The sequence below is a fragment of the Vipera ursinii genome (genome assembly GCF_947247035.1).
Source record: "Vipera ursinii genome assembly, chromosome: 1".
In the NCBI taxonomy this organism is placed as follows: Eukaryota; Metazoa; Chordata; class Lepidosauria; order Squamata; family Viperidae; genus Vipera; species Vipera ursinii.
This window is the reverse complement of record NC_139512.1, coordinates 111,532,045-111,546,228: the sequence shown is the minus strand read 5'-3', so window position 1 is coordinate 111,546,228 and position 14,184 is coordinate 111,532,045. Positions and strand designations below refer to the sequence as shown.

General features: G+C 42.9%; 1 protein-coding gene across 2 annotated transcripts in view; it reads right to left on the bottom strand.

Moving 5' to 3' along the window:
* The window catches only part of ANO9 (anoctamin 9), a 56,563-nt gene extending 48,117 nt beyond the window's left edge, over nt 1-8,446 (bottom strand). Inside the window, exon 1 of one of the 2 annotated variants that reach the window (XM_083348977.1) lies at nt 8,228-8,446. In XM_083348977.1, coding sequence (XP_083205103.1) covers nt 8,228-8,233 — 6 coding nt within the window. In that variant the 5' untranslated portion in view covers nt 8,234-8,446. Of the gene's footprint in view, nt 1-7,982; nt 8,099-8,227 lie in introns of those variants that run through there. The other variant, XM_083348978.1, reaches the window with a different exon arrangement.
* Between the last annotated feature and the right edge of the window lie 5,738 nt (nt 8,447-14,184).

Genomic DNA, 14,184 nt, shown 5'->3' with positions numbered 1-14,184 from the left:
AGGGAGAACACTTCTAATGAAAAAAAAAAACAAAGAAGCAGGCACAACAAAAGTGTTGCAAGTAACAGCCCTAATGTGAAAGTGTCCTCCAGAGGAAATTTGTTTTCAAAACATTGAATGTTACCCTACTTTAGCAGTGTTTCAAAAACAAATTATTTCGGCACATCTGATATGAAAGAAATATGTATGCCCACAACTTGAACATAACTTCTTTTAAATCACCCTCAGTTGTTACTGCAGCAAAAATAAGGATAGTAACCAAATGTCAAAACATATTTTAGGAAGAAAAGGTATCAGCAAAAAATTACATCATTTTATATTTATATTATATGTTGGCAACTATAACTTGATGTATTGCTTTGCCAAAACAGGACCGTCAAGTATTATTAGTATCTGAACTATACTTACACTTGTCTTGGCTACTACTATGGCTATTAGTATCAGATCTGAAAAATAGAATAGAATAGAATAGAATAGAATAGAATAGAATAGAATAGAATAGAATAGAATAGAATAGAATAGAATAGAATAGAATAGAATAGAATAGAATAGAATAGAATAACAGAGTTGGGAGGAACCTTGGAGTCTAGTCCAACCCCACTAGATCTTAGCAAACAAGTATGGTTTATTATTGATTACTTTTGTTGGAATTTGTGCAGCCCAATCACTATTTCAGTATAATTTCAAACAGATTTTATTGAACTTTCTCTCATCTAGGGTTCTTAAATTGTACTGAGATCAGAACTCTCAGAATTGCGGGACAGTGTGACCAATGAATAAGCTTTTGTAGTTGTTGTTTTGCTACATATTGGATTCATATATCCTGCTGACTGTAGTGCAGTTTGAGCTTATTACATGAACTTCAGTTATGAGTCAAGTTCTGTAAGCCTTGATGAATGGTGTAGTAGTGCAATGTGGGAACCCAGCAACAGTCTTAAAATAATGTTTTATATATTTTCCTTACCTAAAGAATGTTTTGACCATCATTTTTTATAAAACAGGAAATTGCATCTTTGAAAAATCACTTTCCCTTTGAAAGGACCAGGTTCTCTGGTTTGCAATTTATTATTTGGGGGGCAGATATACAACTGAGCAGAAAATACAAAGCAAAAAGCAGGCAATGCCATTTCCAGGATAACAATGGCATTTCTGAACATCAAAATAGCATTCATAAAATTCTCTGAGAAATGACATGAAATGTATTGGATTAAAATATCTATCCACATAAGATGCTACATTATAAATCCTCTTACGTAAATTGGAAACTATGAATATAATCTCCAGCATATAGTCAATTACACATCACTCTGTTTGAGCATTTATTTTCACCACAATGCCACAAGGGCAACTAATTCCACTTTTTCCCCAAGCACAGTCAAAGTTTTCTATGCATACCAGGATCTCTTATGTAGAGGCTTTCTTCCAAGCCAACATCACATAACCCACAACCCACCACTTAGGAAAAATAAAGTAAAGGTAAAGGTTCCCCCGCACATGCGTGCTAGTCGTTTCCAACTCTAGGGGCCGGTGCTCGTCTCCATTTCAAAGCCGAAGAGCCAGCGCTTGTCCGAGGATGTCTCCATGGTCATGTGGCCGGCTTGACTAGAAGCCAAAGGCGCATGGAGCGCTGTTACCTTCCCACCATAGTGGTCCCTATTTTTCTACTTGCATTTTTACGTGCTTTCGAACTGCTAGGTTGGCAGAAGCTGGGACGAGTAACAGGCGCTAACTCTGTTACACGGATTCGACCCGCCAAACTGCCAACCTTCTGATCGACAAGCTCAGCGTCCTAACCCACTGAGCAGATTCATCCAATCAGAACCATTATTCTACAGCTTTGCCTTCAAGAAGCCCTAAAGATCTTTGAGACACTATCAGATGATGACAAAAAGATTTGTCCTTCAACTTTTCCCACCTCTAGTGCTAACTGATCTACAGTATTCTGGGAGGGCTGATCTCGAGCTTCATTCGGGACATTTGCCAATCCTGACAGAATGCATAAAGACTAGGAATGCCACTTCCAGGGGCTACATGGGGAATGTATCGTGTATTCAGAATGTGTCCAGATTACCGTAATGCCTCTTTGGCCTCTTGATAGGCTCATCTCCAGTTGCTTATAGAGCAGTTTCAGATTATGCTCAGCAAGTGATTGCCCACACCCATATTCCTTGTTGTTTGGACATTTGTGTTTTTTTTCTTTTAAGATGAATAGAAATAGGATGCAACAGAAATTATTCCTGAGAAACAATGATTCATTTCTTCTATAGAGCACATTTTTAAAGAGAATATACTAACTTGCATTGACATTGTTTTGTTCCAGCATATAATAAGTATTTATATACTCCATTCACACAAAAAAGTGGAAATGGCAGGTTTCGTTAAGGGGAGAGGGATCCAATCTACTGAGTACAGAGCAAAATCAGCAAGCATGAAATTCTGCCCAGCTATTAGTGTGGGAAACAGGAAAAGAATGGGGGAATACAATAGAGTAGAATGGGATGAAATAAAATAGAAAATTCTGCAAAAAAATATATGACATGAACTATGAATAAGAATACTTTGGACAAGAACACTTTGAAAATGTGACTTTTGTATGATTAATAGCAAGCTGCTTCTCTGAAAAATTCCTTGTGTAAGCAAAATTGCACCATTCACACCCAAGAAAGAGATAAGGCTTGAATTTCTCCTGAGGATCACATAATAATAATAATAATATTTTGGGGGGAAAATACTGAATTGATGAAAAATACTCTATCGGGAAAAATCCCAAGACAGGCCAGTTGACAAATGAAGAAGCTGCAACAGGAGAAACACAGAAAGCTGTTTAGGGATGGGTGGCTGAGTGTACATCTTGCACTAAGTGATGATTTACTTAACTATCATGAAGTACTATATAACTAACTTCTCACAAGAACCAAGATGTCAAGAAAAAATAAACAAACTATTTCACAGCTTAGCACCAAGTGTAAGAAAAAGGCTGGGGAAGTGAGGGATACCATGACAGAAAATGAGATTAGAAGAACTCTCTTCAGCAATTCATTGCTAGGGGATTCTCTTCTATATTTCTATAGATTCTTCTATATTTCAGAATCACATGCTGGTTTAGGGAACAATAATTGCTATTATTACTGCATTAGTCTTTATCAAACTACTGCATTAGTCTTTATAAAACTATGTCTTTTGTATGCTAAGAAGTTCAGTTCACTATCGACTTATCTAGTTGGATAATATTGCTGTGTCCCTATGTGTGCACTGGCTTTAATAAATTTCTGATTCATGAAATTTAGTGGACTATACTCCACTGCACTGTGTAAGGGGAACACTGCAGCAAACAATAGATGATGCAGCCACTGCATTGTGTAATCTCAAGATAGATATCCTCTAGCAAGCTGGCTGTGAGTAGGTCTCTCTAAATAAATAACTACATTTAATTATCATCAGCACTGTGATCTATGGTTAGAGAAACAAGTCTGGTTGCATTTAAACTAATTACTACAATTAAGATAAAAGTTACTATAGCAGTATCGAATTTTTTTTAGTATTATGAATTCAGAGGAAATGTTGCTTTGGGAATGTCTGTCTCTTATGCAATTATCAAGTTTGACAGCCGTGCCAGAAAAGAATAGCTGAACAATGTGTAGAGATGATGTCTCTGATACTTTTGGTGAGATGTGCGGTGGTGTTGGGATCTTCAAAAGATAGAACTGAATTGTTATCAACCTTACTTTGGACATGTAATCCATTTCAACATTTAAATGATTATTTCATCCATTTTTACACTCAGGCACTAGATGTAGAGAATGCTGGGAGACTACACGTGTAGGGAAGAGAAAAACTTGATACTTGAAAAAGTCACTGGGGTAGCAACGAAGCATCAAGCAGAGTAAGAATTATAAGCAAGGTACGACCAGTGTGAGCCAGATTTATGATTTCCTGTAGCTAAAGTCTATTTTCTGTTTGTTTCTCTGAATTGTCATCAATCTCTTTTGCAAACCACCATGCTGTTTTCATTGACTGAATCAAGTCAGTATTAACACTTAATGCTCACTTTCATAAAACTTGTCCAGATCATGTGTCCCAAATCAGTCTTCCACTGATATACACACATCATCACTGGGTGTATAATGCTGATTGTCCTCTTCTTTCCTTCCACATTTCCTCACCTTTTAAACTTCTCAAGAAATTTGCAAAATGCACCTAAAGTACAATAATTTTAGCCTGGTCATTTGTGCCTTAAGTAAAAATTCTGGGTTGATTAGTGTTATATAAATCACTTTTTGTTTTCTTAGCTATCCATGCTATTTTCAGAAGTCTTCCCAACAGAAAGTTCAAGGGTTTTAATATTCTTTTCATCCTACTTCTTCAAAGTCCAACTTTCACTTCTACAGAGTGTCACAGGAAAACTATTGCTTGAATTATTCTGATCTTTGTAGACATAGAGACATCACAGCATCTAAGTATTTATTTCCAAGGCCTTCATGGCCACTCTACCAAACTATACTAATGGCTAGTATATTTCTTTCCTTTACTGCTGATAGGTCATCCTAAAAATCAGAAGGTCCATGAGAAGGTCTTCATTATCATTCCTTAGACTTGTTGCTATGTTGCTCTCACTAGTTTGGTCTTATTTGTATTTAATTTTAATTCTTGCTATGCTCCTTGGTTTTTGTTATTAGAACTTGCAGTTCATTTGCATTTTCAGCAATCAGGGTAGTTTTATTAGCATTGGACAGGTTATTCCTGTTTCTTCCTTCCGAATTAAAATCACATTGTTTATCTTCTTCCGTCCAGCTTTCCTCTATATATATTCAGAGTATAAATATAATAAATAAGGAGAGAGTGCACAGCTTCATCTCACTCCTTTGCTGATCAGGAGCCAGTCTGTTTCCATCCTGGGTGTGGGATTTTGCATGAGACAATTCGATGTTCTGTGATTCCCATTTTCCTAAGGACATTCCACAGATGGACACGGTTAACACAATCAAAGACCCTTCTATAATCAATGAAATACAAATAAATTTCTTTAAAGATAATATTTGGCTTTCTCAATTATTCAGCAAACGTATTATTGTTAGCAATTCAATATTTTGCCTACTTTGTGTCTAAAGTACAAAATATAGTAGGTGTTTTAGTTGTCTGGAGTTTTTATTTGGCCATCGTTCATCAGTCTCCATTAATAATTGTATTTTAAAAGGTTATTTTAAACCTTGAAAACTTTTCATAATTTCAGCTTATCATTTGAACCCAATTTCTATTCAAAACTAAATATTTCCTTCTCTCTGTGACTCAAAGGACCAAGATTTGCTAAAATGTGTTAAATTAATTGAGATTCATAACACAGTTCAAAGCTTATAGGCAGGATAGATGAGAAAGTTATGAGAAGGTAGGTCAAACATGATTAAAATAATATAAAGTGAAACTGAAAATGGAAAATGCATGCTATTTATTATACTGTTCTATAAACCACTGTAATTTGATCAGGTATAATCTGATTTACAATTTACAATCTATCTGTAGGTAAACTGCAAAATAGTTGAGCCAATATTTGCCCTATGCATTTTAGCATATTTACCCTGTGTGTTAGCATATTACAGGAAGCTAGCTGTTATAGTTGGTAATCCATGGAGAAGAGTAGTTTAATGTCCACATTAACCTCTTTTGGGGTCCTCCAAAACTTTAAAAAATAAGAAAGAGTCCTCAAAGAAGTTTAAGAAATATTGTTCTAGAGGATAATCTAAACCAGCACAAAAAAAATCATAAATCCTGGTCACATGACCATGGAATGCCTTGACAGGTCATAAAGCTGACTCACCCAATCTGTGGTCACGTGACAGCCAGATGGGCTATAATAAATAGGCTCTAAAGCAGGGCTTTTCAACCTTTTCACCCATTGTACCACTTTTAGGATATGGCAACATCCGAGTACCACCAGTCGCCTAGCAAGGTGTCAAAAACTTGATGACCAAAAAAAAAGTAAAAAAAAGTGATGAAGTACAGATAGTCCTCGACTTACAACAATTCAGTTAGTGACTGTTCAAAGTTACAATGGCACTGAAAAAAGTGCCCCCCAAGCCACAGCTAAGCACAGCGTGCCCGCCTAGCGGCACTCTTCCTCCTGTCCGAGATTTTCATTGTGAGCATTTCTGTTGAGGATGGGCAGCAGGGGTGGGGTGGGGGTGTTTGGTTTTTATTCCCCCCGTCTGCTGGGTGGTTGCAGCAGGTTTTGGTCACTTCACATGACCCTGGGATACTGTGACTGTCATAAATATGAATCAGTTGCCAAGCACCTGATGTAAATCACAAGACCCTGGAGATGCTGCAACATTGCAGTTGATCGGTGCTTCTTCTGGGCTCAGAAGCTCCAGGATCAGCACCGAGCTCCAGCTGGAGCCTGGCACCGATCCTGGCACTTCCACTGAGCCCTGACAGCCCCAAAGAAGTGCTGATCCAGGTGCTTTCACTGAACCCTAACAGCCCTGCAGCTCCAGGCTTGTGTGGTGCTGCCACTGGTTCAGCTCATTCCCCTCCCCCACTACCACTTTTCTAGGATGGTCACGTACCACTTGCCAGGTGCCAATGTACCACAGGTGGTACCCGTACCACTGGTTGAAAAGCCCTGCTCTAAAGCACCTGTTCTGTGGCAATCATAACTTCAAATGACTGTAAAACAACTAGCCAATAAGCGAGCTCTACAAATATATGCTTAATTCTGTTGCCATCTTTTGAGCCTCTGAATGTTTGCAGTGCAGATATGATAGTCTTAGTGCTGGTGAGAAGAGTAATTATACCCTAGTATGGTATATAAATGCAATGTGTAATAATGCTATTTGATTTCCAATGTTTCTAACAGAAAGATGATTCAAACAAAAGGAAATACTACTAAGACTGGGTTTTGTACACTGATCTCTAGTTATATAAACTTTGTTTTTTATTATTATTATTATTATTATTTCAGACTGCTCCTACAGCTCTGTGTCAAATAAGGATTAGATAGCCCAGAATAGAGAGTAAGTATAGCCTCAGGAACCTGCCTGTGATGTAAACCACCAACTCAGCCTAAAATGGTATGAAACTCTTGGGAAATTTTAACTGCATGCGTGGATAACCATCTTTATGTTCCTCTGATCAACAGTCACCTTCCCTGAAATCACGATAGTTAGCTAATCAAATAGTGAAACAACTAATAAACTTTTGTAACACTCACCAAACTAAGGAAACATGTGCAAGATTGGACTGCACAGCTATTCAATTCAAATGAAATCTAGCTTCTAAGCTGTAAGCTATGGCATTTGTCTTGATAAACATAATTAATAGTTTTTCTCCAGGGAATGATCAATCAGTTGGATAGTTTTAAATGATAAACCAATGGTATCTTTCTATAAAATCTTCCGGTTGTAATATGAAACCTAAGTAAAGAATTTTCTAAGTAAATGTAAAATATTGTTCATATTTTCAGCCATAACTAGAACATGAACTTTGAGGGCGGGGAGAAACTTCCAACAGTTGTCTTATACCAAAGTATCTGTAACAAATGTTTCACTCTGCTTATTTTTTTCTTCTTTCTCAGAGATTGCCTCGACCAGTCCCTCCAGTTTTCTTGGCAAGATTTCTAAGAAGCGGTTTGCTATTGCCTTCTTCTATCTTAAGGCTGAAAGAAAGTGCCTAGCCGCGCGATGCCTTAACCATTCATTACTCTAAACCGGCTCTCGAAAAGTCTGCTTACAAACAAGTACGTAGAAAAGAAATTCTTGCAAAATGTGTCCTGGATTCGATCCGACGCGAAGGAAGAAAGACCGAAAAGGCGCAAGAAACGTGTCTGCTGTCGGATGTAGTAATTCCGACACGGTTCAGGGTGGATTGGTTTCCAGGAAAAGCGGAATATAGGGCCGTAGCTCAATTCCCGTCTTGCAGGTGCCTACCGGCAGGCCACAATCTTAGCTATCTGAAGGTATACCTGAAGAGCCCGACGCGGTTCATTTTACCTGCGGGAGTTCCTTATTTATCTCATTCGCCACTTCCGTCCCCGCCAAACTTTCAACCGAACCTCAAATCGTTTGTGTTTGGCACCTCGCCGCGCTCCGCACGATCCCTGGGCCCCGATCCACCGGGATTGAAGGGACAACTCGGCCGGGGTAGCGGGAGTCCCCCGAAGTGGCTCAGCCAGTTAGGGCTGCCGCCCCGCCAAGCTACCTTTGCGCGCACTCCACCTTCCCTTCTGCCTTCTTACCGGCATGGTGGAGGGAGACCGGCGCTCCTCTCGTGCCACAGGCCCCGGAGACCAGCGCTCCTAGCTGGGATCTACGACGCCCTCGCCCGCTAACCGAACTTCAGGAGCTGTGCCGGAGGGAGCCCCTCCGCCGCATCCTGCTTTGGGGCGTCCTTTCAGGCTCCCAGCTCACGGAGCGCTCCAGGCGGCCGCACTTCCGCGTGTGATTGATTGGCTGCGATGCGCCTCCCGGCACCAGAACCACCACCTGCCGCTGTTACCGCAGGCAGAGAGCGAGCGAGACAGACTTGCCCTAAATTTCCCGCCCTGCCAGATTTAACCAAGATACGAAAAAGTAGCCGGGCGGGGGGTGGGGCGAACCGAGCCCTTTGCGGCCTTGCTCAGGGACGGGGGCGTGCGCCCCGCGGGAGCCTTTGCTTCCTGACAGCGTAAAATCAGGGGTCTTCAAACTTGGCCCTTTTATGACTTGTGGACTTCAACTCCCAGAATTCCTTAGCCAGCATGCCTGACTGAGGAATTCTGGGACTTGAAGTCCACAAGTCATAAAAGGGCCAAGTTTGAAGACCCCTGTAAATAGAAGACCGCAGGAGCGCTTTCCCGCCTCTCCACACCCCCGGGTTAACTAGCTGAACAAAAGTTTTTTTTAAAAAAAAAATCAATCTGACTTCGGGGACGGCATCAGGAGCTACTTATTTTTTTTAAAAAACTGGATTCGCATCACACGGAACTGTAAAAAGGCTCAGGACCAGTTTAAGGCCGCGTTGGACTACATTAAAGGGAAGGTGAAGAAGAGGGCTCTGTTGAACCTCTGATGCCTGCGCAAAAGCGCTCTGCGCCAGGCCTGCACTGACACCCTTTGTTTGGTTCGAATTGACGAGGACTCAGAGTAGTTAACACTGAACGAGTTTATTGAATACACAAAGTCAACTGTCAAATGTCAAATGTTGCAACCCTTTTATAGAGAAAGCGTTTGAACTGTAACCAATACAAACAGTCTGTTTTCCCGCTCTTGGTTGTGGCGTCCAATGATTGCACCTTATTTTCCCGCTTTAAACCTTGCAAAGCTGCACAGTGTTTGCATATCTTTTATGGCTTATTGCTAACTATTTACATACACAACACCCCTTACCCCCCAGTTGGTGTCATTTCTTTACAAAGTCCATTAGGTATTTTGGTGGCCTATGTATTCTAGAAGGGTATCTGTTACTTTGGCTGCTAGGGACCCTACTTCCTGGTTGACTGCTTGGCTGCTGGTTACTATGCTGGTTACTGCTAGACCTGGGCTCAGGGTTACTGGCTTCAGATGTACTGCCTTGTGTATTAGGTTGTGTTTGGGATTCAGTTGTCACTGGCCTACTTCGCAGGGGTATTTCCCAATCAATTGGACTGAATTGTTGTTGATGGGCATCAGGAAATATGTCATCTTGCCCCACCACTACACCACTTTCAGGCCTAATGTTATCTGTACTGTTTGCCCTAACTGAGCTTTGGTCCCCCTCAGCTGGCACACACCCACTAGATCTTTTCCTCAGCTGGTCTATGTGTCTTTTACAGACCCTATTCCCTTCCCCCTCAATGATGTATGATAGGGGACCTAAGATTTCAGTTACCACCCCAGGAATCCATTTATCCCCTTGGGCGTAGTTCCTGGCCCAAATCAAGTCCCCCACTTCAAATGTTCTGTTAGGAATGTCTAATTCAATGTTTGGTTGGAGACGGTCGGGGTGTAGTCTGTCCAACTTGGTCAAGATTTTTCTTCCCCACCTCATTTCAGCTGGACTTTTCCCTGTAGCCGAACAAGGGGTTGTGTGTTGAGCCAACAAGAACTCAGCTAGCCTCTGATGCCAGTCACCTCGAATGATTCTTTTAAGCGCGTCCTTCGTGGTCCTCACGTTCCTTTCAGCCAATCCGTTGGTGGAGGGGTGGAAGGGTGCAGAAGTCTTATGCTTAATCGAGTTGGCCTTGAGGAAATCCTGAAATTCGATAGATGTGAATTGTGGCCCGTTATCAGACACTATTAAATCCGGCAACCCGTGAGTGGCAAAGAGGCCCCTTAATGCCTGTATTGTTCTGCCTGCTGTTACTGAACTGACCGGTACTACTTCTAGCCATCTAGAGTAGCTGTCGACCACTACAAGGAACGTTAACCCCTGGAAAGGTCCAGCGAAGTCAATATGAATCCTGGACCAAGGATTCCTAGCTAGCTCCCATTTATGTGTGCGGATGTGTTGTTGTTCAGGCCTGGAACGTTGGCACAGATGGCAATTGGCAACGCATTCCTCAATGTCTTGGTCCAATCCAGGCCACCACAAGTGACTCCTAGCTAGGGCCTTCATCCTTACTATTCCAGGGTGTCCCTCATGCAATTCAAATAGAATAGCTGATTTGTGGATTCCTGGGATTACTACACGAGTTCCCCAAAGTAAGCAACCCATATGAACTGATAGTTCATCCTTCCTTCGGAAAAATGGACTGTATTTTACGTCTGGGTTGGCGTTGGGCCAACCGCTCATGACCCAGGCCATTACTCTCCTTAAGATGGGGTCCTTATTGGTTGCCTCAGCTATGTCTTTAGCAGTTAGGGGCAGATCAGGAATATCTTGTAGGGACATTACTTGTCCCACTGGGGCAGGGTCCTCCTCTGTTGTGCTAAGGGGCAATCTGCTAAGAGCGTCTGCATGACCCATGTCTTTACCTGGTCGGTATTGGAGGGAAAATGAATATGCTGAGAGGAAAATGGACCATCTCAGCATCCTGGGAGACATAATTTGGGGAGTCTGTTTATCTGTGGTAAACAGTCCCAGCAGGGGTTTGTGGTCTGTCAGTATTGTAAAGTTCCTGCCATACAGGTAGTCGTGGAACTTTTTAACTCCTGCCACTATGGCTAAAGCTTCCCGGTCAATTTGAGCATAGTTCCGCTCTGCCTTGGTTAGTGTGCGGGAGTAATAAGCAATGGGTCTTTGCATTCCTTGGGTGTCTAAATGGCTGATTACTGCCCCAACGCCATAAGGCGAAGCATCGCACGCCAGGTAGATTGGTCTATTTTCTAAAAAGTGGGTAACAGTTGAGCTACTGGAAAGGATATCTTTTAAGGTCTGGAAACTCACTTTGTGCTTGTTTTGCCAATGCCAAGGGGTCTTCTTATCTAAAAGCCTGTGCAGTGGTTCTGCAATGGCAGCCTTATGTGGCACAAAAGTGTGATAAAAATTTACCAAGCCTAGGAAGGCCTGTAGCTCAGCCTTGTTCCTAGGTTCAGGAGCCCCTTTTATTGCTTTAATTTTTTCAGGGGTAGGGTGGACTCCGCTTTTGTCAATCCTGAACCCCAAAAAATCAGTGGATTTAACCCCTATGCTACATTTTTCCTTTTTTAATTTTAATCCAGCCTTTCTAAATCTACCCAGTACCTGTTCCAGCCGCTCTATTAACATTCCTTCATCTTTTCCAGCTATTAGGACATCATCAAAGTAAGGGCATACTCCAGGTATGCCCTTTAAGGTCCTCTCCATCACTTCTTGGAAGATGCCTGGAGCAGCTGCAATCCCAAATTGCAGTCTGTGGACTCGGAACGCCCCCTTGTGGGTAACAATTGTTTGCGCCTCTGCAGCCTCTTTAGAAACAGTCAGCTGTAAGTACGCATGCGCCAAGTCGAGCTTGGCGAAGATGGCGGCGTCCTGGATCGTGGCGAGGACCTGCTTCACCGTCGGGACCGGGTAAGCATGCTTTTTCATTCCAATGTTGAGGGTCGCTTTATAGTCGGCGCAGATCCTCACATCCCCATTGGGTTTGAGGGGTGTGACGATCGGCGTCTCCCATAAACCGCCCTCAACAGGTTCTAAAACTCCGAGGCCTACAAGCCGGTCGAGCTCGGCCTCGATTTTTTCTTTTAAGGCAAAAGGTACCCTCCGGGCCTTTAGCCTGATTGGATTTACTGAGGGGTCTAGGTTAAAATTAATGGGGGGCCCTTTGTACTTGCCTAGAGATCCATCGAATACGTCTGCAAATTCTTTGCAGACGGATTCGAGGGTCTTATTTCTAATCACAGAATTTATTCCCCCTATCCAAATTCCCAGGGCAGGAAACCAATTAAGCCCTATTAAGCTAGTCCTATTCCCCTCCGTAACTACCACATCTAAGACCCCCTTAAATCCCTTAAAATTAACTCTAAGGCTGGTCTTTCCCTTTACGATTATTGGACTTTTTTGAAAGTCCATTAGTTGAATATTTGTTGGGCTAAGTGGAATTCTTTTTCCACTTAGTTGTTCAATTTTTTCCAGGGTTTCAGTGGAAATTATCGACACTGAAGCCCCAGAGTCGATTTCCATTCTGCAAGGAACCCCTTGCAGAAGGACTGTGATTTTTAATTTTCCGTCCGGAAAATTGTGCCCCCTTCCCTGCCTTTTGCGATTGACTCGGGCCACCTCCCCTGGGTTTGAAACTTTCGCCCGGGATCTAGGGGTCTCCTTGCCACTAACATTGGGGGTTACCTTACCCTCTGGCCACACATCGACTTCATTCAGACGGGAGTCCCGGACGCGGTTTCTGCAGATGGCCTGGATGTGGCCGGTCTTGCCACAAGCCCTGCACTTGGCGGTGCGGAATCGGCAGGAAGCGCGGGGATGGTTGCCGCCACAGCTGCCGCATCGGTTCTGGGTGTCGTTGTCGCGCGGTCTGGTTGCTGTGTCCCGCCACGGTCGTTGTGCCCCGGTCGGTGGTCTCTGCGGTGTTGCGGGTTGTTGCCGGCGGCCGGGTTCGGCCCCTTCGCTTCTAAGTTGTCTGGGTGCCATCTTCCCAAATCGCCTGGAGACTTCGGCGATCTCTTCCTCCCACTGCTGATCCACCTCCCCGCAGTCCACATAGCCCTCTTGGTTAATTTCAGGTGCTGTCGCCATGCTACTGCGGGGGGGGTCGCGATACCCGGTTGACTCATACGTTAGGAGTTCGTCGAGCACTTCCTGTAAATCGCCAGTAGGTTTGGCGATTATTCTGTTTTGTAATTGTTCATCGCGTAAGCCTAGCACAACTCTGTCCCGAATCCTAATTTCTAAATTATCGTATTTGCAACGAACTGCGGCTTCCCTAACGGCAGCGACGAATTTCTGTATGGACTCCCCCGGTCTCTGATTTCTCTTCTCGAAGATGCGCCGCCAAAAAAGTTCGGACCTTCGGGGAGTAAAGTGCACCTTTAGTTTTGCAAGGAGGTCGGCATAGGGCACGCTGGAGACTGGTTGTGGCTGGCACAGCCCGACAGCGACTCTGTAGACCGGTGTGCCGCAAATTGTCAAAAGTGCCGCCGCTTTTTTTCGGTCGTCGGTGATTCCGTTCACTAACAGGAATCCTTCGACCTGACCAATATATTCTTCCCAATCTTCGGGGAAGTTAGGGTCAAATTCCTTCAATGACCCGATTTGCGCCATTCGGAGAATTTTTTTTCCTATTCTGCCGCGGCCGCTCGGTTGACTGTGACTCGCTCAGACTTTGCCGCCTTCACGACAATTCTTCCTAATCTCTGGTCTCTGTCGATCCCACCTTCGTCGCCAGTTGTTTGGTTCGAATTGACGAGGACTCAGAGTAGTTAACACTGAACGAGTTTATTGAATACACAAAGTCAACTGTCAAATGTCAAATGTTGCAACCCTTTTATAGAGAAAGCGTTTGAACTGTAACCAATACAAACAGTCTGTTTTCCCGCTCTTGGTTGTGGCGTCCAATGATTGCACCTTATTTTCCCGCTTTAAACCTTGCAAAGCTGCACAGTGTTTGCATATCTTTTATGGCTTATTGCTAACTATTTACATACACAACACCCTTCTTATCTCGTATCATTTTTGTCTAAAGGAAGGGACATTTCTTCTAAAGCACGGCGTTTGTTTTTGTTTTTTTCCTCCTCTTTGTTTTGCAGGCATTCATTAGAAAGGTTGTACGTTCATTCTAGAATGCCAGGAAGATCGCCAAACCTG